The sequence below is a fragment of the Pezoporus flaviventris genome, unplaced genomic scaffold, assembly GCF_033815535.1.
Source record: "Pezoporus flaviventris isolate CSIRO_AGI_PZ_B2104156 unplaced genomic scaffold, CSIRO_AGI_Pfla_v1 ptg000031l, whole genome shotgun sequence".
In the NCBI taxonomy this organism is placed as follows: Eukaryota; Metazoa; Chordata; class Aves; order Psittaciformes; family Psittacidae; genus Pezoporus; species Pezoporus flaviventris.
The window spans coordinates 60728770-60752399 of record NW_026892579.1 but is presented as its reverse complement, the minus strand read 5'-3'; the positions used below and the strand labels follow the sequence as shown (position 1 = coordinate 60752399).

General features: G+C 42.2%; 1 protein-coding gene across 10 annotated transcripts in view; it reads right to left on the bottom strand.

Annotated features, from left to right (window-relative positions):
• The window catches only part of KIF16B (kinesin family member 16B), a 139885-nt gene extending 122121 nt beyond the window's left edge, over positions 1 to 17764 (bottom strand). For 3 of the 10 annotated variants that reach the window (XR_009744715.1, XM_061461521.1, XM_061461522.1), the window contains exons 1-3: positions 17609 to 17756; positions 1726 to 1795; positions 610 to 723 (exon numbers count right to left, since the gene is read on the bottom strand). Coding sequence is in view for 9 of the 10 variants with exons in the window: in XM_061461521.1 (XP_061317505.1) it covers positions 610 to 723; positions 1726 to 1795; positions 17609 to 17655 (231 nt within the window). In the remaining variant the exon portion in view is untranslated. Of the gene's footprint in view, positions 1 to 609; positions 724 to 1725; positions 1796 to 17608 lie in introns of all 10 variants that reach the window. The other 7 variants (XM_061461514.1, XM_061461516.1, XM_061461515.1 and 4 more) reach the window with 5 other exon arrangements.
• Between the last annotated feature and the right edge of the window lie 5866 nt (positions 17765 to 23630).

Sequence of the window (23630 nt, the reverse complement as noted above, 5' to 3'; positions counted from 1 at the left end):
TACTCAATAAATTTATTTGGAAATATGAAGTAGCAAAAAAAGATTCAATGTTCACATGAAATGCAAGGTCACGAATAATGACCTGAATAATGCCTATAGCTCAGAGTCTGATTTTCTGTTCTGAGTGTACAGGAAGGTTTGCCCTTTCCTAAACTGAATACTCAAAGGAGAAGACTGAACAATCTTCAATTTACACCAAGACTTTGGGACAAAAAAAAAACCCACTCCTACTAGATAATAAAAATGTTTCTAAGTGAGTTAAAGATCTATCCTCATTTCCCAAAAGTGATTTTTTTAAAAAAGCTTTTCAAAAGCAAATTTAGTGCTCAGAGAATTCTTCTAAGTTGACCTTACAAGCCAAATCAGACAAGAGAACTAGAAAGAAGGCATTTAACCTGCTGTACTAGAAAACACAGCACTTCATGTTAGATAAGCTCGAAAGAAAAGAAAACAAAGCAGAATTCAAATTCTCAGGTACCTAGGGAATTTCTGAATTATACAAGAAGCACTTTCAAGGGAAGGACGTTTCAAAGAATGCTTTCAAGCCAAAGAAAAAAGAAAAGGAGGTGAAAAAAAAAAAAATCAATTATAAACATTCAGAAATCCTACCATTTCTTGACAAACAAAGCTGGGACTTTTACTGTCTGCTGAGAAATAGGAAAAATCATAGGTAAATGTCTTAGTTCTTTCTCGTCCTGTATCTCCAGTACCACCCTCTGGTACCTATTCAAAAAATAAAGAAAAAGAGCTGGTACAGTACATCCTAATGAAGTAATTAGAAACATTTTACAACAGATAATCAGCAAGTAAATTTAACAGAAGGCTACACACACTTAGAAATCTGTATAATGACAGGTTAGCCTCTTATTCCAACAGTGAAAAAATTAACAACAGATACACTTCATCATAAAAGATAGTCACATCACAAGACAGCACAGCAGGGATTACTTGGATTTAAGCTTACTGCTCCTACCACCACAGTACATTTTTGTCACCATACTTTTGTTCAGTTAAATCAGTCTTGTATATGCAATTCAGATTATAATAAAGGATTACTCTATGCATATAATTAATAGGAGCCAGAAAGACCTTTGCACTGTAAACAGGATTTCATTGTGGAGCCATAATTAAAATGGTGTTACTTACGTGCTGCTTAAGGCTATTTTCATGCTCAAGACATGACAGCTAGCACTATATTTCAGCAATATGCACTGCAATCTGAATCAATCTAAACAAACTACACACTGAAACCCATTTTCACATATTTGTCATTGGAAACTATCCTGCAAAAATCTATTTGCTGTGCATGATTTCCCTTGCTGACCAAAATGTTAAAATATACCATCAAAATATGATAGCAAGTGATGGGTACTTTGGGTTTAGTTCATTATCATGGGAATTCAAGAATTCTACACATAAAGCAAAGGTTTAATAGCTACCAGGCGTGTACCTGTCTTCTATTGCTGGCTTTCATCTTCCAGCTAAGTAATGACCAGAGTGCTAACCCTTAGAAAAACCTCTGAGATACAGCCTACAGAGTGGTTTTCAGAAAACTGCTGTACAGCAAGTTAACACTTCAACCTGCTTCCCCAAAGAATTACTTCAACGTTGTATTTTAAGAGCTAAGGGCCGCTCTCCATAGTACAGTGAGGACCACTCTTTAGTCCAGTCGTATTTTGGCAGCTATTCAGTTCAGACTTCCTTCTATAAATTGTGTTTACTCACCTTTAAGTTTGTGATTGTCGTTTTGTTTTTTTCCATTGAAATAATAAACTTTGCATTAAGGTCCTTTTCCCTAAACAAAACAAAAAAAATTAGAGAGACTTGAATGTTAAAACAAACATCACAATCATCCACGGTCATCTTTCCACTTGACAGGTTGCTTGCCACAGTCAACTACCAAGTGAATTCATTTCTATTTCATTTTTCTGATTGTCTGACCAATGTTTATGTATTGCTATGGGATGTACTTGAAGTACTTGGGCTTGTCTCCAAATCCCTTCAACTAGAAACAGAGCAGCAGCTTGGGGAAACCTGCTTCAGAAGTTTGACTCTGCAAGTCAGTTACGTGGTTTGTTCTTAATTTGATGTACTCTGATCCAAAGCCCAGTGAACTCAATTATGTGGCTCTAAGGAACTGCGAAAGAGAATGTTACAAGATACACCCCAGCCTCTTACCACCAGCCTTGCAGCAGGAGTTCCCATTTACCCATATAGCGTAGGTAACAGGGACTAAACATTTAAACCATAACAGAGTATTCTAAAACTCTCTTAGAAATGAGGCACTGATCGTATTTTTTGAGCACTGCTGCATCATAGCAGTGCAGGAGAGGGCTCTGCTACCAAGGGAGTGCTACACAGGTTTGTTGCTTCCCAGAACACAGCGATTCCAGGAAGAAGTCCAGTTGTGCAGCAGTGTTTTCATTCACCCAAATCTATTTCCCATCAGTTGTGTCCGTTTTCAAAACTCTCATACAAAAAGCTTAGTGTCTAAAACGAGCACATATCAACTTGCTCGCTAGAGGTGGGATTTCATTATAGTTAGTCATAAAAGTAATACCTTCAGCATAACATCTCCTGTGTTATGAAAAAAATGCACATGAAAAGAAGAGCCAGAAAAGGAGGACTACTACACACATCACACAAAACCTTGCTCCCCAAATGCTAACACACATGCCTGTTCAAAAACCATCTGCTAAGACACCCAACAAACTGGTGTGCCTGACTGGTGTGAAGGAAAGGAGAGGGCTTTAAAGCGATAAAGTGCTGCTCAACCGTATTGCACAGCATCTCAGTGATTACTGGATATCTGCTTGCACCAACCAAAACTCAAAAGGAGAAACTTCCTAGTAATCGGAGACCCACATTCAGGATTTTATTGTGACATTTTCTTCCTTGTGGTGCACTGGCTCACCCAGCTCTACACTGTGGCTGTGCAGCTATCCTCTACTCACACTGTTTTCCAGTAGAAATGATAAAGAAAAGCAAAATCCATTTTAAAATCTACATTAATGAATAAAGATTAGGCAAATAAAAGTGCTTATTTAAATATCATAGAATTATAGGATGGTTTGGGCTGGAAGAGATCTTAATGATCACCTAGCTCAAACTCCCCTGCCAAAGGCAGGGGCACCTTCCACTAGACCAGGTTGCTCCAAGCCCCATCCAACCTGGCCTTGAACACTGCCAGGGATGGGGCAGACAAAGCTCCTCTGGGCAACCTGTGCCAGTGCCTCAGCACCCTCACAGTGAGAAATTTCTTCCTGTCAAATATCAATACATTCTTTTTTAAGCTAATAAAATAGTTAATTGTAATGACTTGAGCATTAATTCTATGTCTGGATTTAGATTTACCATAGAAAAACATCAGAGTCATGCCTTAAGAGATGCCTTTTAGACATTTCCATGTCACCCATATTAGCTTTTACTAGGTTTTACACTTAAGAGACTGAAATCCTAACATACAGCTACGGGTAACAGATACGGTAATGGAGAAGAAGTTTTCAGTGATATTTTTAAGTAGGAAATAGATTCTGGCATTGCAGTAACACAGCCTGTAGATGGCTGCTATTCATCCTGCTTCCTTAATAGTGTCTACCTGCCTGTAACTATTTGCTCAGCAAAGGTGTCATAGGTAATGTGGCCCAATTAAACAGTCTATCTTACTATGAAATGTGTTTCAAATGTTAATTTGTAACCTTCCTCTAAAAGTTTGTGAGGACTCTCAGCAGGATGAAGTTTGAGCCAGGACTACTTTTTCTGTCTTGATGTCTTCATGCTTGAGGGGTATGAGAGGAAATAATAACGTATGTCAGTGTTTTCTTTCCCAGACGTAGCCAGCTCTACACGTTATAAAACCTAAAGGTACTAAATAATCGAAAATTGATACAAAACGTTTTAAGTCTAACACCCATACATGAACTGAGAAGCCTACAGTCATTAATTTGGGAGATAACACTGATAATATTACTAAACATTATTAAATAAGGATTTTAAAGTAAAAAATAAAACGGGGGGGGGGGGGGGGGAGAGAGAAAGGCCTTGTGAGGCACTAGCCAATAAAAAAAAAACTGTAAATAGAATTTTGGTTATTTTGTAGGGAAAGGAATAGGGAGAGGACAATCTGAAACGGGAATACAATGATCAGAGTGAATAAACCAACCTGAGAAAAGTAAAAAGAATTAACAGGACTCAAGTGCTAAAGCTTCATTTTAATGAGACAGATAAGTATAATGTACACATAAAGGGTTTAAGAGGATCCCACAAAAAAGTAGTTGCCTGCATGATGCCAGTTATTTCCAGGCACTCAACTCAATGCAGCTCAGCAAGGGCTGAATCCCTTTCAAGTTCCACCTTAAGCAAAGTTTCAGGCTGTAAAGAGCTCTACTGCAGCACTGGGTTCCCTCCTGAGGCCTTTCAGAGCTAGGAGAACCCTACTGCAACAAACTGCTCCTCCAGCATCCATAGGAACCACTAAGCCCTACATCAGCCCAGGGACAAGCCCCACTTGCCCCTGCAAGTTCCAGCCCCCTCCCTCATCACAAAACAACGTAAAGGGGCCAGCTGCCACAACAAGTTCACAATTAATGCTTTCGTTATTTAAGAGACATTGCTTCCCTCTCAGCCCCAATCTGCTCGCACAGCAGTGTTTAGGGACAGCCTGCAGGCTGTTCTCACTGCTGTTTCATATACCACGTGGAGTTCCAGGATCACAAGGGAAGAAAACTCATAACCCGTGATCCCGTGGCCTCTAACCAAGCCACAAAGTGATCAAACAGGCAAGTTTCTTGGCACAGACACCAGGAAACATATGAGCTTGCTGCTGTTAACTCTCTACTATTGCTAAATTCAGACAGTCACACAGCAATTAATTTCAAGGAGAGGGGAAAGAAGAAAATAAAAAAAAGGGGAAAAAATTTGAAAACCTACTTTGAGTAATACTGACACTTTATTTTAATATAAATAACATCAACATTAGTACCAAGATATGCTTAAAAGAACTAGTATATCTGTCTTGTAATGGGACAACTTGAAAATGGCTTACTTAAGTAAAGTTACAATTACGTATCTTCACAATGAGCATGTGGGTCCCCCAAACTGAAGAGGATTCTGCAGTTATATCAACACACAGAAGCTTCACAGAAGAAGCTCCAACACAGATATCTCTATGTCAAGTTTCTTTCTCTCCTTCCCTTATATTCCCTATTTTCAGGGCAAAGACCAGGGCAGTTTTTGCACCTCCATGGGCATCCAGTCAAAATCATACCAATGGCAGCCAAATTGTGGTAGCATCTCCAGATTTCAAGGCAACTTGTTCCTTACGTCACTTACCCAGTCCTCCACAAGACTTTCTGAAGATCCCCCCACAGAGACAAAGGGAGAAGTGCAGAGAAAAGCTCAAATATAAATTAACATGGGAAGCGTTAGGAAAATCCCTATTAAGATGTGCTTGGTCTTTTGCCATGTTCACCTTTAATTCCTTCCTTTAAGGTCCTCCAATGGAAGGTTCAGTTATTTAACAACTGGTTTTTTATTAATCCATTTTGAATTGTCCAGACACTAGAGCATTCATTATAGCTTATCCCATTAGAAAATCATGATATTACGTTTTCCATTAATTTGGTACTATGAGAATCAGTTGTGATTATCATAATACCTGTCAGACATGACTAAGAATAGAACACAAAGAATGAAACATATTTTCTCTGGGGGATAGGAGGGAGAAACCAAGAAGGACAGGATAGAAAGTGCAATCAGTTTTCACAGTGTTTCAAAAGACCACTTCAGCAAACCTCCCAGGATGCACAGACAAGGACACAGGCACTACCTGAACTGCCTGCAGAGCACCTCTGCGTCAAAGCAGAAAATGGATCTGTAAAGCATACTCTTGGAAATTCACTTCACTGTAGACATCTAATGGACCTTCTATGGGAAAAGGATTATACTGAAGAGCAGATGTGTGATTTTGCTTTTCAGCTACTCAAAAACATAGCTTGAGCACTTGTAAAAGCAACCCAACCATGTTCCACGGCTTTTCTTTTCAGCAAAGTGCCTGTTACTTCTTTTGTTCACATTTTAAGCACAGTGTTACAGATTTCCTGTTTTATCACTCTGCTTGTTCACTACCCAGGTGTATTTCTGTGGTCACAAAATGAAAGCACGAGGGTTGCTTCATGACCAGGAGAATTCAAGGTAGATTTAACTGAAAAATAAGCACAAAGTGTGTCACAGAAGGAACCTGGTGTTTTCTTGTAGCTTGGTAACATACTAACTGTACCTTTGCCCTGATGTCCCATTGACCAGGGACACCTCCTTTGTCCGAGCAACTCTTGAAAGGAGAACGCTCAGTTCAAACATATGCTTTAAGAAGTCAAACAAAAACTCTCCTACACAAGAAATTCTTTGTTACTTTCTGTACCAACAGGAAAAGTGAAGTTGGTGCAATGTGAAATATCACACAAATTCTCTTTCCTATCCAAAGGCTCTTCTCCAGTTTTGTGCTTTGGGGTTTGTTTTCTAACTTCTTCAGTGCTTATGAATTCATTTTGTATAAAGTACATTATTTTTAAATGTGATTCCATATCTAGCTGCAGTTGAAAACATAAATCTGGTGATTTGTATGTAAAACATATTCATTACCCTTCGGGTTAAAGTCATTTTTTCCATAAACACCAATAACAAGTAGTTGCAATATAACATTGGCTGAGACCTAAAACAAAATATAACGTTGGCTGAGACCTAAAACAAGAACAAGTCAAAGAACCCAATTTTAGCACAAGATTCTGAGAATCCACTGTGGTTTGAGTCACTTGTACTACATGATCACACTGTATAAAAATCACAGTTGTCTGCACAGCAGGGCGATTGCGCTGCGTGTCCTGAGCTCAGAGTGCCTGTTGCTGTTGACTGATACAGCTACAAGCCCATAAATAAATGACTGAAGCCATGTATACACTAATTAGTCTGAAAGTTACAACTACACACTGTAAATCAAGCAGCACAACTGCAATCAGATGTCCTTCACTCTCGGTTTGAGGGAAGGCTCCTACACGGATCCTCTGATAGCGGATAAGGGCTGCAGCCTCCCCCTCTCTCGGGGGAGCTCGGCAGGCTCTCTTACAGCCACTCATTTCTCCAAACAACATCTTCATTATCATCGAGGCCCCTACAAGCTGTCAACCCTGTCTGACATCGGCCAACAGATTCAAAGCTGCCAGATGAGACTGGACCAGCTGACAGACAGGCTATGCCATCTCTCAAGTTTCACCTCAAGAAGACAGACAAGAAAACAGCAGAAAAAATTCCTAGGGACTGAAGAGAAAAGAAACAGCTTTCTATGGATACGACTGCGATTGTGTCTGAGAGAAAGAAACTGTGCACATAATTGGTACTTTAAGAGAGAGTTGTGCTGTAAAGCACGTTTTTGTGTGGGAATAAGGTTTTCTGTGATAAATGTAATCTTACTGATTTGCTAATGCAGACTTATAATGATACCCACATTGCATTCTGTCATAGCAGCAAACAGTTAAATGGGAGATTCTGCTACCAGAGCTTTCTTCATAGTGCAGCTGAAACCAGAATAATAAATCCAGTGACAGAGAATGCAGTAACAAGGGAAAATCTTGTACATCTCACCAGAAATATTCCCTAAATTTATATACTAGCACACACATCTCAGTTCTTGTATGAAGGACAACCTAGATTAAATGCCTTTACCTACAATACTGAAAGGCAGGAGTTTAATCTACAGCAGTAAGGCTCTGCTGGAAAATAAACACGGGTGTCCTTGTACTACCTTATGTCAAATGATATCTAGCTTTTGGAGGGGGGGAACTATGTACACCCATAGTGACACATACAGACTGGTCACTACATTAAATCATGTACTTGACCTGCTTTTTAAATTTGCATCTTTAACAATATTATAGGTAGACTTCACCTCCCAACGACTCAGATGAGGCTTGGTGGGCAGACACCTAAGACAATTTTTAACTCCTCAGCAACAGCTAACTTTAAAAAGCTACGGTATCATCCATGCATAATAACCTGAAAAATATTTACTCTTCAATGAGCAGACCATGTCAACAGAGATTTTTCTGCTTCACCGGCACAGATGGAGCATCGAACCAGATTCCGTAATGGTCTTACCAATAGGAGCTTCTCCTGCATAGCTAAGTTTTAAGATACTTATGTGATCCCCCTCTTACACATTCCTGATACTGACTTTTAAAACAATGCAGCATATGCCCACCTTTGGCAGAAGCAACAGAAAATACAGCTTCAGATATGACCAAGTTGATCTGAATTACAGCCTGGAACTTTGTTGTAACTATCATGACGCTATAAAACTTCTCTAAGACTCCTGGATTTTACTTCACAGGTATTTTAGTATCTTATTTCTTCTGACCTGCTCTTTTACTCACGCTATCGCAAGTCATAAAGATAGCATGGACTTAACATCCTGTGTACAGCAAAGTACAATTCAAAGAAATCACACGGTTTACCTGCAGTTCCCTTGTCTTCTGGGGCACGAGGTACCCAAAATTAGAAATGCAGGGAAAAAAAAATTGTGCCTGACCTCACAGATCTATTAGCCCCTCGTAAGGCTGCTGTTCTGTCATCCTTTTCCTCTACTGAAACACACAGAAGCCATCTGGACTGAACAACAAACTACCTCAGTTACCTAAGTACAAATATCTTTCAACTGTATAAGTATACAAAAAAAAATTATGGGTATACTCCAAGTTTCTTTATCTATTGCTTTTTATTCACAATATAAACTCTTTGAAGAAGAGTCTTCATAAAGGCACTATTTGAAGTGTCCGAGTCTTCAACAATAGGAGCTTCTGCTCATCAGCAATTAAGATACTGAGCGCCATGTACGCCCTTTTTCTGTTACAGAACTCTGAAAAACCCTCTCCAAATAAATAACCCTGGCTTTGTGTTCACAGCTACTGCAAAACAGAGGACTTTGCTCTTCAATTCAGTCAGCTGTTCTTACCAACAATACCTGCTTTCAGATACTCAGACTTTCAAGAGTCTTCAAGTCCAAGAGCTCAGTTAGGTTAACACAGCTGAGTGCTAATCCCATTTATTTCAAAACTGGTCTTAATTTCAAATAAACAAAGCCTGAGAAACCAACAGACTCACCTTCGTCTCACATCATTTCAGCAGGAAAGCTACTATACAAAGAAACTCATTACTTTTTTCTCTGCTGGTTTCTGGGAGCTCTCAACAAAAAGCTGAGTTTAAAAGTATTATATTGTTCATTGTTTTCATGATATAACATGCCAAGATAACCTGGCAATGTATTTGATAATACTGAAATAAAAGAACTAGAAAACGCTATTAAGAACTAGGTTTTTAAGTCTAAATGCTTAAGACTGTAAAGTTTGGGGGATTAGAAACTGTAAACGAGGCCAGTTTAATTACTTTGCCCCACACATACCCACACTGCCACTGTGCTCTGGCCCCACTGGCACTGGAAGGTCTTTGTTCTTCACTGCTAGGGAGAGGGACAGACAAAACAAGGTAGTGATTGTGACAGATCCCACAGGCATGAAAAACTTTTGAAGCATTTGCATGAAAGCACTAAAAAGGACAGAAAAATAAGCACATGTAAACTGAAGCTATATGTGGGCTTCCTGATCTCTGCCAGACCCACCCATTAACTCTTCAGTTAACCCAGTATTTTGCCGAAACTCCTTAGAGCTCCTTCTGCAGCAGTCAAGTCTGCTCCAAGATTTGCTGCTCATCAAGACAAGGATAAAGCTGTTGGGACTCTCCCTCCCTGTTACACCTTGCTTGGTACATGAAAACGGCAAGATCCTGCTGCATACCCTGTTTATTCTCTTTCCTGTGTATAAAGCTGTGCAAAAACCACAACAGAGGAAGTCAGAGCTAGAACCACAAGTGCAGGAGCTACTTAAAATTCACCCAGACCAGGTCTCACCTTCCCACTCAAGCCAGATTGTTTCCTGTAATGAGCTGCTTCTTCAAGCACATTAGCTCTTCCCAACTGCCTGGGTTTTCATTTCCCTGGGGAAGACTTTTCCACAACCTGCACTATCTCATTTCTAGTAATACCTTAGATACTGTTTAAGCTGATTCATTATAAGCTTCAACCCATTACTTCCAAGATACTATGAAGGAGCAATAACTCAATATTTAACTCCTCTTTTCCGCATTTAAGCCCTACAAATATTTCAACATTGGCATCTCCTAATCTATTCCAGTAGCTGTAACACAGAGTGCACAGGTATTTTTTTAATCAATGATTCCCATAATTTTTCTTGATCTTTTCCAACATAATTCAGATAATGAGGTTCCAGAAACAGAACTTTACAAGATATTGACTAAGGGGCTCGATGGAGGAAACACAAGCCACAGCTTCAGTGCTCAGCTCAACAATCTATTTGTGAACAAGAACGGCACTGTGATTGTAGCACACTTTTAAGTTCAAATTCATCAGTTTTAAGCAGAAAAACTGCAAAGATTAACCACAGAGGAAAAGGGCATAACAAGAGGAGAAAAACAAGCCACTGATATCCAAAGACCACATACTTTAGCACAGGTGTGAAACACAAGAGAAACAAGCCACCTGACATCCTCTACTGCTTGTACCCCTAAGTTTCAGTTTGCTTCAGCACTACTGACATTTGCTATTGTGGAAAAGGCTAAGGAGAGTCCAACAAGTTTTTCTAGAACATCCTGACCTGTGGCATCCAAATTGCCAGCCAACCATCAGCCTTGGTGCTGGCTTCTCTATTTGGCTTTAACTTCTCATTTTAGCAAAGGCCATACTCATATTAGACGCCACTCCTTAACACAGCTGTCCAATACTGCATTTTACCACCCCTTAAGAAACACATAGCTAGGCCATCTGCAACTTAAACTCTTCACGAGAACAACTGTTCTGCTTTACATCTGCCGTGTTCTTCTTAAACTACTGAGTAAAATAACTTTGGCATTTTTTCACCCGCCCCTCATGGCTGCTGCTTCTTCCACATAACCATCTTCTACATAACCAGGCCAGGACTATTTATCTACCACTCATTACCTTTATGCCAAAAAAAAACCTTAAAACCCAATCATCTCCCATGCCACTATACTGATTAAAAGACTTACATCTCCTCTTGCTTATTCTTGCCACTGACAACCAAGGCTTTTCTGTAAGGCCGCAAGGCTCTTCTCTGTTTTATTTTCCTTTCTCCTTTCCTATTCATTACAAGTTTGAGTCAACGCTCTGCTGCGAGCAAGCTGTCACTTCTACTTCATTTGCTTCAGCAGCAGGTTCTCCAGCCTTTTCTTAATTTTTAAATGGTCTACTTGCAGCCTGGTAACATAGCTTACTACATCCCTTTCTTACATATATGATCCATGTCGATAGCATTTAGAGGAGCCTCACAATACATAGTACCTGTGTTTCCTAGCAAACACTGCTAGCTCAATTGCATCCTTACTTCAGAACTACAGCATCAGCCATATCTACCACCACCAAGATTTTTGAGGGTATTTTTCCATACTTGCAAATGTTTACGTCACAATTTATTGTTGGTACCTCTGTGCTCACAGAACACGCATTCTTTCTATGTTGAACAAGCACATCCCTCCTTCATGCTGGTCAAGAACAGCTCCCTTAGAACAGGCACACACATGCGGCCCATCCACCTCTCCTGTCTTCTCTCTCAAAGTCCTACACCTTAAACACGTAGCCATACAACAATAACTTCATTTCAGATTCTACACTTCTTTCTCACAACTGAACAAGCAAGCGTGCTCTCTCACGTCTGGCAGCCTCACTGTGCTGCCAAGGCCAAATGAGTGAACCAGCCCTTGCAAGAACCTGGCCATACCCACTGGGTATCACCAAGCCACTGCCAACTATAATCCATCTGTTAAAGCACATCCTCACTCAGGTCAAGTAAAAGGCAGTGATTATTAAGGAGAGGTAGTGTGTGCAGCCTCATGCTGATGCTCACTTCTCTGATCCTGCCTATACTAAAGGGCCTGTCCTGAGAAGGTGTGCATGACCATATTGTAGAATAAAAACTCTTTCTACTGTTTGCTCCTTTTGAAGAGATGTGAGAGATAGAAAATAAAACCATTTCTTAGAGACCCTGACATAACTAAAAACACTTTCAATGTCAGACTTCAAGTTCTCTTAGTATCAAGTTTATACAATCCAAGAATTCAGGTCAGAGCCTACACTTTCATGGTCTGATCCAATGCTAACACACTGATGAACGTATGAAGGTTCTTATACACACACGTATGTATAGCTTGCTTCCAGGGAGAGAGGTGTATCTGCTCTAAACACGTCCCCAAAGGGAAATGACCTCCAAAGGGAGGTCTTTATATGGGTTCAAGGTTCTGGACACAAAATATGGCAAGGTGAAAAAGTCACATTCAGAACAGTTAGCTTATCTCGCCAACCCAGCATCAAAGTAGATTCTTATTTGAGTCAGACTCACCCACAGATAAAGGCAAAGGCAAGAGAGAGGTACGCTCACCCCTGGCACATCAGAGCCTCACCTATCCTTACAGGTCTTTCAACTTCTTCTCATAAGGAAATTGTATTGATTATAAGGCAAATAACAAGCACCATTCTGAAAACAGGAAGTTCAAACAGCATAAGAAGCAGCAAACTCAGCTTGCTAATAAATGGCTTATCCTCATTGGTACTGTAGTCAAGAAAGTGACAGTACTGCAACACTTGGCCATATTTAAGCTCTGAGTTATCTTTCTGCTATCACCCTGGATGCTGCTTAAAAGCAACAACCAGTGCTCAGAAACAGATGCCACAAAAATTTCATCATGCACTTCAGAGACAAATACGAGATTTAACTACAGGTGTCCTTGCTTGTAATCACTGCGTCTTTTCTTACTCTACCTGTGTTACCCTGATGTTATACACATTCTGTGAAAACACTCTATAAATTCATGAAAATGAAAAATATACACAGTAATCTATATTTTAGACACAGCAATTCATCATGAGCCAGCAATTCATTCCCCTCTTCCCTGCATCAGAAATTCCATAATATAATCTCCACATACGTCTTTTGCTCCTCCTGTCAATTCAAAAAAGCATGGCTAGTTAATTATAATTTTTATACTCCCAGTAAGCCCCTACCTAAATCACTTGTAAACATCCTGAATGGAAATGAAGACTCCAGCTGGCTCTTTACTGTTTACTTGTTTATCTCTTTCTGCTGCTACAAAAACAATCTAGTCACATACTCCTTGTAAAATGAAACAGCTTATTTTATATCCCTGTCCTTTGCATCACTGTATTAATTTGAGCTGTTGAAGACTCTGCTATTGATAGTGAGGCCTGGATTGTGCAAGCAGTTATTTTTGAGAATCATGTAATGTTGGTCCTAAATTTCCCTAAGGTCCTCTGACACCAGCTCTGCACGCAGAGGAGTGAGTTAGACTTAGAAGCATAACTGAGAGGTGTATTAATGTAAAACCAAGAGGTTACATCTAATGAATAATCACACAGAATGTATTTGTGGATTAAAGCATTGGCATGGCTTTTAATCCAAACAAATCCCAGAGTCACACAAAAGCCTTGTCTAAGCAATAAAACATATTTTCCTCTATCTCCCCACTATCAAACATAAAAGCTGTTAATCTTTATGTGGTAACTGTGAATAACTGTGTAACCACATAAAGCACTACAGCCACAGACACAAGTTTCTGCCAGCCCCATCAGTCACTTCTGTTTGTTGAGTGAACCTAAGGAGTGTGTGCACACAGGGTTAAAAATTGATCACTTAAAACTTAAACCAAATAGGAATTTCTGTTTCATTTTACTGGAAATAAGACCAGAGCTGTGAGAAAGTCTACACAGCTCATTTAAATAAACACAACCAGAGACAGCACTGGATAAGCACAGGGAATGAGAATTTACTGCAGTGCAAACCCACATTCTGATGCCAGCTGCATCCTCTGCAGGTGAGGACAGCATAGCATTTGTTCAACCAGTTAAATACAATAATTAGCTTATGCAAACACAAGAAACAAACATAAAGGTTAAAAAAAAAAAAAAATCAGAAAAAAGCTTGTTTTCCTTTATTACTTCATGAATGAAAAGCCAAGTAGAACAAAGCAATCAGGTGTAAGAAATGGAGGGGCACAAGAATTAGTGATAGCATCTGAAAGAATCAAGTTAATGTTTCCTTTATTAAATATCAAAACATTTTTTCTTATTTAGCATACATTAGATGCTTTTATCTAACTGACAAACAAGTGTAAAAATGCTTTTCCTGAACACTAATTGAATTCTAGTTTTCATGCAGAGAAAACATGACATAAAATAGAAGAAAAAATTACTCCCTCATTCTTCTTAAGACTCTGAACAGATGAACATAAACCAACATATTTATTTGAACAGTGCAGATGCAGTGCAAAAACCAGAGAGCCAGAATTGGGTTAGGCTTAACAGGATCCCAAATATCTCACACTATACAGAAGACAGTGACTAGTAACCAGTAACATGAAGTCATCTATTCAGTAAGTGATGAGGAAAGTGCCTCAAAGCTGATTACACTTCTCTATAATCCCATAATTTTGCCCAGGAAATGACCATGCTGAAGAATGACAGCATCTTGATGAGAAACTGCATTTTGTGGGACCAGATATGGGATTCTCCAGCCAAGTCCTCCAAATGATAAGACAACAAATGAATGCTTATAGTGACTGTTTTGGAAAATGAACCTTAGAAATAATGGTGACCAAAACCATTAACTTGCCCAAGCAAAACAGACCAACCACCCAACCTCACCTCTCTGCAGATCAATACTCAATGAAGAAAACCCAGTCTTCTGTCAGCTGGCAGGTTTTTAGCCACTTTATAGAAACATTAAACCATAAGCACAGACTGAAAGGCCGTCACTGCAATTCAGCATTGAATGAGGGAAACCAAAGGATAGACAGAGACTCGCCAAGTAACTGAATTTTCTAAGTTCATGCTCATGACTGCTTTCAAAGCATAACTGTAAAGCCATCAGACATAATTCCTATTACATTATCCAGAGATACAGTCAAACACCTCTAGTGCAACCTCTGTGTAACACAATTTGGGATGTTAACTACTTTAAGAAGAATGGTCAAGGCTTTGACAACAGCCCCAAAATGAAAAATTCCTTCCAGGTCAAGTCAGAGAACAAGAAGACTAAAAATAAATCATAGAAGGAAAAAAAAGACTAAAGTTTGTCACCTAAGCAATGGAACAGCAAGTAATCCTTAGACAACAACCCCCTCCCTATCACACGACTCATTCCAAGATGCATGTTCATGACTTATTACACAATTAGCAGGGCTATGACACCACACAGTGCAACTGCTCTATAATGCAGGAGTCTTACCAATAACCATTCATTAACTCTGTCTTCTCTAATTAAAAATGACTCATGGAATAAGCTGTGTTATATGATGAAGCTTTGAACAAACCAAAGCTAATTTAGAGAGACACACAAAATTAAGTTTAATTCTATACAGGATCATGCTAAGGATTTTGAAAACAAGTGCTGCAGAACAAACACCTAAATTGGAAAATCCCTTGGAAAGGAAGACCTTTCCTTTGTAAAACGCTGCAGCGACACATGAAGAGGAAGAAACCATGGCTGAGAGAAGATAGAGAATCGTAGAATGGTTAGGGTTGGAAAGGACCATAAGATCATCTAGTTCCAACCCCCTTGCCATGGGCAGGAACACCTCACACTACACTATGTACAAGCGAAACTGACAGTCAAAATATGATTATTGCTCCTGGCCTTTGGTTCACCATATCCTCACTACTGTAATAGGAAAAGCTCTTGAATCCTCTAAAGCTTAGGATCTTTAAGATGAAGACATTAAGATGTTTTACACTACACAGCATGAGTCCACCACTGACTGAAGGAAAGGAGCACCACTGACCCCAACACTGCTCCCGAACTGTAGTACCAATATCACACCAAACAGCAACCATACCTCTGAAAAAGATTGAGACTTAGAAGCAACTTCCCATAACACTGAATCCACCTTCCTGATGATATTTTATAAACATCAAGCACCATCCCATAAACTGCAAGGTTTTAACTGAAAGACTCTATACAATTCGCTTATTTCCACAGTCAGATGATTACCATTTTTCAGAGTAGGTTTATGCACAGCTACTCACTGTTAAAGACCACTTCTTTATCTCTGTGACCACGCCAGGCCTCTGCCTGCCCTGGTCTTTGGCTCCCTCTTTCCCATCACATCACAATTTCCATAGTTTTCTAGGTATGCTCTGATCCAGCTCTATCCAAGTTATCCTCCCACATGCAATACAGGCTCAAGGTATAGAGTCATTGTCTGTGATATTTTTTTACCATGACATTCATACACTTTAACTCACACTCTATCAGTGTTTCCACTATCACAATCACCAGCCCTTTTCTGCCATGTGCTTTCCATTTCCCTCCCTCTTCTGTCTCAGCAGATCACAGTTCTAACCCACAAACAAAACTTCTCCGTACTACCAACACACTACAAATACCAAGTCTTACCAATACTTGGAAGACCTGCTGTAAGAGAAGGAAAAACCAAGTGTTTATATGGAATAAGTTTAAAAATGTGTAAGAACTATGTGGTCAAACTCAGGGGCAGGAGCATGAGGAAGCAGGAGGGTGCGATGGGATTATTCACCAACCCTGACCTCTAACCACTCACCTCCATCAAACTGCCTGAACCACCTGAAACCAACCTGCAAGATTTTCCCCTTCCTACCTTCATCAACTTTATTTTCATTAGGTTTGTTTCCCCACAGACACTGAAAGCAAGGCATCGACTGACTGATTTCAGAACCTGGCTAATTATTATTAGTATACCTGCATCGGACCAAGTGAAAGGAACAGTGCAAGCCTGACTGGTTGTTGGTGCTTTTAGAACACTTTTCTTTTTAACTGGCTATGTCATTCCAGAACAAGAGAAGTCAGATCACTGCCAGGAGAATCTGATTGTTTCCTAGCCTATGGTTCTTAAATGATATCATAAAAAATTAACTCTACCATGCATATTATGCACTTCTTTCCCCAAAGAAAACAGTGTTTAATTCCCGGACCCAGCTCAGGAGGTGGATGACAAACTCCTGTCACTATAGTAAATGAGGCAGACTGCTTCTTTTATACTTCGAGGCTGCCTACTAATAACCTTTATCGTAATGCCTCCTCCACACACGTTGGTGTTGCAGACGAACTCGATAACAACCTCTGTGTCCCAAGCAGGCACAGAAGGGGTTGCAGTTTCTAGATGAAGCAGTCTGCCTTCACATTCAGAAGCCGGCTGCACACCCGTGCCAGGCCCTTGCCCCTCAGCAGCTTCCCATCTTCACCAGAACAACCTTTCCGTCACCATAAAGGGCTCAGACAAACCCAGACCACGGCACACCGGCAGTCCCCGGCGAGCCCCACACCTCCAGCACAACGCGGGGGAGCTACTCCCGAGCCCGTGCAGAGCCGCCCACCGGAGCGCCGAGCTCCTGAGGTCCATGCGGAGCTCTCTGTGAGCCTGCCCCGCTGCAAGGGCTGTCACCGCCCGCGCAGGCGGGACACGGAGCTGCCCGGGCCGCACTCACCTGCGGTTCATGGGCCGCACTCGCACGGCCACCTTCACCGAAGCCATGGCTCATCCCCGCCGGGCCACGCGGGCCCGATCCTGCTCCACCCGCCGCCGGTCCGGCCTGGCCTCGCCTCGCCCCGCCCCGGCCTGGCCCTCGCCGCCGACCCGCGCCCCGCCCGCCGGGGCCGAGCTCAGGCAGCCCCCCCGCCCCCGGCCCAGGCCATGTCGCTACGGCAACCGCCGCCCGCCCCCCGCAGCGGCGGGCGGCTATGGGGGCGGCGCAGGGACAAACAAGGTCGCAAGGCGTTGCTGCTCCCGGCCGTGACACCCGCCCTCGGCCGCGCCGGGTGAGGCGGGGAAGGAGGAGGAGGAGAAGGAGGAAGAAGGCCGGCAGCGAGGAGCCTTCGGGAGGAGGCGTGCGGTGGTACCGACATTACTGCGGGTGGGAGGGGGCTTCTCCACAGTGCCGTCCCCCGCGGGGTACAGTTATTTACCTATTTATTCATTCGTTCATTTATTCATGGGGGGTGTGTATATGCCTAGATAATGCATATATATGTTCAGGCACACCCCTATAAATATATATCTACCCATTATATATTAGAGGATATGTATAGGGATGTAGATAGGGGTGTCTATATATATATACATATATGCATATACCCCTATATACACCCTGTATATATCTCTCACTTTACATATATACCACACCCCTGTTTATATGCATACCCCTATACACAGACACCTATATTATCTATATATGGTGGAGAGAGCTGTCTGTATAGATACCTGTGCAGATAATGTCCACCTATATGTATCTACATATATAATCATATATATGATATACAGTATCCTTTTTCTTCTTGGTTATATAGGGGACCTATAAGAATGCTGGAGAGGGACTCTTCATTAGGGACTGTAGTGATAGGACAAGGGGTAATGGGTTAAAACTTAAACAGGGGAAGTTTAGATTGGATATAAGGAGGAAATTCTTTCCTGTTAGGGTGGTGAGGCACTGGAATGGGTTGCCCAGGGAGGTTGTGAATGCTCCATCCCTGGCAGTGTTCAAGGCCAGGTTGGACAGAGCCTTGGCTGACATGATTTAATGTGAGGTGTCCCTGCCCATGGCATGGGGGGTTGGAACTGGATGATCTTAAGGTCCTTTCCAACCCTAACGGTTCTATGATTCTATATATACATATGTACATACATACACAGATGTTGAAGAGGTGTGTGTGCAATCCCTGTACACTCTGCCAGGGTGCCACCAGTGAGACACCACCAGGCCAGGCAGCCACCACACTGGTACCATCGGGCTGGGGACAGGCCCTGGATCCAGCACCCCACCATGCCACCCTGCTCGGAGGGATGCACTCAGCAAAGCACAGGCAGAAATGGCACTGTCTCAGCAAAGAGAGGGAATGTTTCCAGCAGAGAGAAATGGTGAAGCAGTGGGCATCACAGACAAATAATAATGCATATTTCTATATTTATGCATATAACATCATAAATCTGGGTTATTATTTTTTTACTGCTTATAACAGGGCGCACAGCAGCTCTCCCAGTAAGGATCAGTGCCGACTCCATCCTTTCCTTATAGCAAGAAAAAGATGTTTATGGTCAGCATGGAGAAAAAGGGAGTTAAACAATGTAAACTCAAAAGTAGGCTAAGGTATGGTGCATGATGGAGAGCCATGCCCTCATCTGCTTGTGCAGAAACACAGCCTGGGCATCCAGCCTGACACATCCTCCCTTAGGGAACAGCCAGCAGCAGCAAGACATCTGGCTCATAAGGGGTAACTGTGTAAAAGACAACATAAAAAAGCAGGATAAGTAATATTGTCACAAATAATAAATATTTTTGTTTGTTTGGAGTTGTCAGTGCCCGGAAACAACACCCAGGATGGAGACATCATTTAAAATGCTGTAGAAACATAGCTGAATTAAAGTCATTAAGGTGTTACTGGCTTGACAAGGCAAAAGTGGCCAATACACAGAAGAGGGTCTCAGACCCGAATTCCTCATCTTTAGGGATGCCTTGTACTAGCAACTTATAGCCTCCAAAAAGGGAAAGGAGTGAGGAAGGGCAAATGACAGGAAAACCTCAGCTGATGGGCAATTAGCGCTGGTGGCAACAGGGATAACATAGATGGATGAGATGCAAAAAGGATGACAGCAGAGAAAAGAAAGACACAGAAGGGCCCCGTGTTTACACTCCAAAGGTGGGGAAGCATTAGGAGGCAGGTCAGAGGAACAAAGCCAGAACAGAAGAGATTTGGAAGATGACTTGACTGCTGGAAGTGGTCAAAGGGTGGAAGCCCATCAGATGCAGAAACACAGCTGAAAACCAGAGCTCCATGGGGTGGAGAAAGGAGGGGATAAAGAAGGAAGCCAGAAAAGTGATGTCTCCAGCAGTGCATCAGATCAAATGAGAGATAAGGTGATGTCTGAAGAGAGAGGTCAGGTGCAATAGGTGGTTTTATAGCAAAAGAGAAACCATTATGTGTTCAAATTGCTCAAGAAAGAGAATAGGAGGGATGAGAACAAGAGCAGTCTGGGGCAAGGGGTTAGAAAATCACTGGTGCCGCAGCTTAAAAAAGAATGGAGGAAGAAATAGAGGGCCAGTAATAGGAAAGAAGGAGGAAGGAATAAGATTTGGAGAGAGAAGAGAACAATTTTGGAGACCCAGGAAGCTTTCAATAGCCAGACAGGACCTCTGGCCTAAGAGTCAGACATTAAAACAGTTCTGAAGGTTTGGTGATGGAAAAGAAAGTAGTGAACTTATAATGTGGATTTTTCCTGAGGTTTTCAGCAATGTGAGAGGACAAGCACAGGAAAGATGCAAGGAGGGAGCCGGAGTTTGTGATGCTGAGACAAACTCCAAGGGGAAAGAGTCAAGAGGAGTTTTGGCACCAGTGTCAGAGTATTGCAAACTGGAGGTCACAGGAGCACTAAAAAGGGAAGGAAAGGATCAACTGTGCTGTGCCATAGAGGTGCTACAGTGGGAGAGAAAGAGATGGGGGCACTGGGAAATCACAGGGGGAGCAGTAGTTGCTTAAAGATCAGCAAAGGACCATGCTCGTGAGTACAGGCACTGTCACACTGCAGCAGCCAAATGTGCAGGCGGGGAGACCCCTGCCACAGCATCAGGCAAATTGATTAAAGCCTGTTGAAAGCTTTAAACAGGATCCAAAAGATGTATGACGAGCTGACAGGGAATAGCACAAACACATAAGAAAGGTAAGAATAAGCTCAAAAGTGTGTATAAGAAAAAAGCAGATATGCACAAGCATGCATAATAGGATAAAAGAATAAAAGCCAGTGGTAAAGAAATACAATAAAATGTAATGATTTTCAGCACCCATTAGGGGTCCTAGAAAAGCCAACCAATATGTTGCCTAATTTGTAGAGCATCTACTAACTCCTCTCAGACAGTCAACCTTCATCTCTGATTAGCAAAGCTATTGAAGAAATATATTGAGTTCAGTAAGTACATCTCCTCATGCTGTGCCCTGTGACACCAGCCATTATGGGATACAATGAGCTTCTCAAACCACACAGATCCTCCTGTGAAATGGAGAACACTTTTCCACACGTAGTGAGCGCCCATTGCAGATGGGAGCTGGACCAGCTGATGCACCTCATCAACACCATGAGGCAGCAAAACATCCCAAGCTCCCTCATCCTCCTGCAGTTGTCAGTGACTTGCTGTTTCACAACTTACTTTCCTTTCCTGGGCCAGGACACAAATGCTGCAGGCAGTCAATGGAGAGTGAAGCCAGACCTGGTTTTGTTAAGCAGCATTGACAAACCCTGTCTGTTGGCTGTAACTATAGCATTGAGTGCTTGGGTGACTGCAGTGCAGCCTGGCAGCAGGGGCAGAAAGGCTGGCTCCACTTGGGTTGTAGTTCATACAATGCAAATTCTAGCCAGGAAAGTAGGATCATAGAATCCCAGACTGGTCTGGGGTGGAAGGGACCTTAAAGCTCATCCAATTCCAACCCCCTGCCATGGGCAGCAACACCTTCCACTAGAGCAGGTTGCTCCAAGCCCCGTCCAACCTGGCCTTGAACACTGCCAGGGATGGGGCAGCCACAGCTTCTCTGGACAGCCTCCCTCATAGCAAGTAAGTTTGTCCTAATGTCTAATCTCAATCTCCCCTCTGTCAGTTTAAAGCCATTCCCCCTTGTCCTGTCACCACACACCCTTGTGAAAAGCCCCTCTTGAGATTTCTTGTCAGCCCCTTTAGGTACTGGAAGCTGCTCTAAGGTCTCCCCAGAGCCTTCTCTTGTCCAGGCTGAACAAGCCCAGCTCTCCCAGCCTGCCATAATTTAGCTGATAGATTAGCCTGTTCAGTAAAACTAAGTAGAACTCAGTTCAGTATTGCTCAAGTTAGACACATTCAGCATCCCCACTATTTGCTCCGCTTTAACGTACACCCAGAAGCAGCATAGGTTTGCTCCTTTGACCAGTTTCTGTGTCAGCATACCTCTCTCTTCTGCCCTGGGTTCAGCAATAAGTTAATACTCTCACCAGTTCAGTCTGCCTCACTGAATTATTACACACCGTGTGTAACATCTCCTGCAGTTTCAGTAGGGAGCAAGTTTTACAAGAGGAGGATGCAGGAGGAAGGCTGCTGCTTCCTCAGGGCTGCGTCCTGTAGTTAAGCTGCTTGGTGGATGTTTGAAGGGTTGAGGCTATTGGGAAGTCACTCTGTTCTCATCTGGCTTCTGCAAAACTTGCCAGAAAAAGATATTTTTGAGCCCTTTACACATAGGTCAGTTTGTAGATATCAACCCCCAAAACAATATGTAAACATACCACCATAAGCCTTAAAACCCTGGTGGAAAATACAGCTGTCAGTCTCTAAATGCTAAATATTACACTCAGAAACACCTGGCAAAGTTTGCAAACCCAAATAAAAGCCAAGCCCACAGCACATGCGTTCCCAATTACTCCTCTGCTCCTTTGGTATAAGTGTCTGTAACAAACACATGGCTCAGAGATGGTTAATGAAGGATTTCCAAGGTTTTTCCATGCACTATCACAAAGACCTACTCTGCTCCCTTCACTCGGAGCTGGGAAAGCCAGTTCCACCTGTGGTAGAAATGATCCTTGGGCTCAGAGATGGGATCTCTGGCACTGCTGTAAGTCTCCAGCCTGCTGGCAAGGAGACAAGCGGGGCTGTACCTGACTAATGCCTGACCACCACCTTCTGTGCTTCCTTCTTGCTCCTAATTGACCTCTTGCAATGGACCTGCTTATTTTCAGGTACACACCATTGTTTCCTGGGGTTGCAAACAGGTCCCAAGCCCAGGAAATGACAGGCTGGACCTTACTAATAACAAGTCTTTCAGTCCCTTCTGAGGCACGCTTCCCAGTGGCAATGACCAGTTGCCTTTCCTTGTGTTTATATGTAAATAGCCTGGAAGGGCAGGAATTAACAACCAATGGTTACGTATCACCTGCCATAATGCTCTTTTCCCATCGCAGTCTGAGACATCAACCAGGATCTCTACCTGAGTGTTCTGAGACACTCTTCTAGTTGGCAGACAATGGAGGGGACAGATGGACAGGCATCCCTCTCTGCTTGCCATCAGGCTGGAGCTTGTCACCAGTGTTTGCTAATTTGATGCAGAAAGCTCAGTGCTTGCTGCTAAAGAGATTAAAAGGGTCGATATTTGGGAGAAGGTATTCTCTTGTCACAGATGGATCCTTCTCTCCACTTCTGGAGAATCCCTTGGAGAAAACCCTTGGCCACCATTGTCCTCCTTCTTCGAGGCTTTTCACACCCGATGTGCCACGAAGAGTCAGATCATTTCTGCTGTCCCCACCAAGATGTGTTGTGAACTCCTCTAACTCAGCCAGGGCAATCTTCCACCTCCTCTGGATGCTCTGATTTTCCAGTCTGTCAAAATCATGAGGAGTAACCAGCCCCTTCCCAGCAGCACACAAACACTGCCCTGTTAATCCATACATGCAGCACGCTTTCCTGAGCTCAATCCCAGGCAGTGTCCAGTCTATATTCATACCCACTT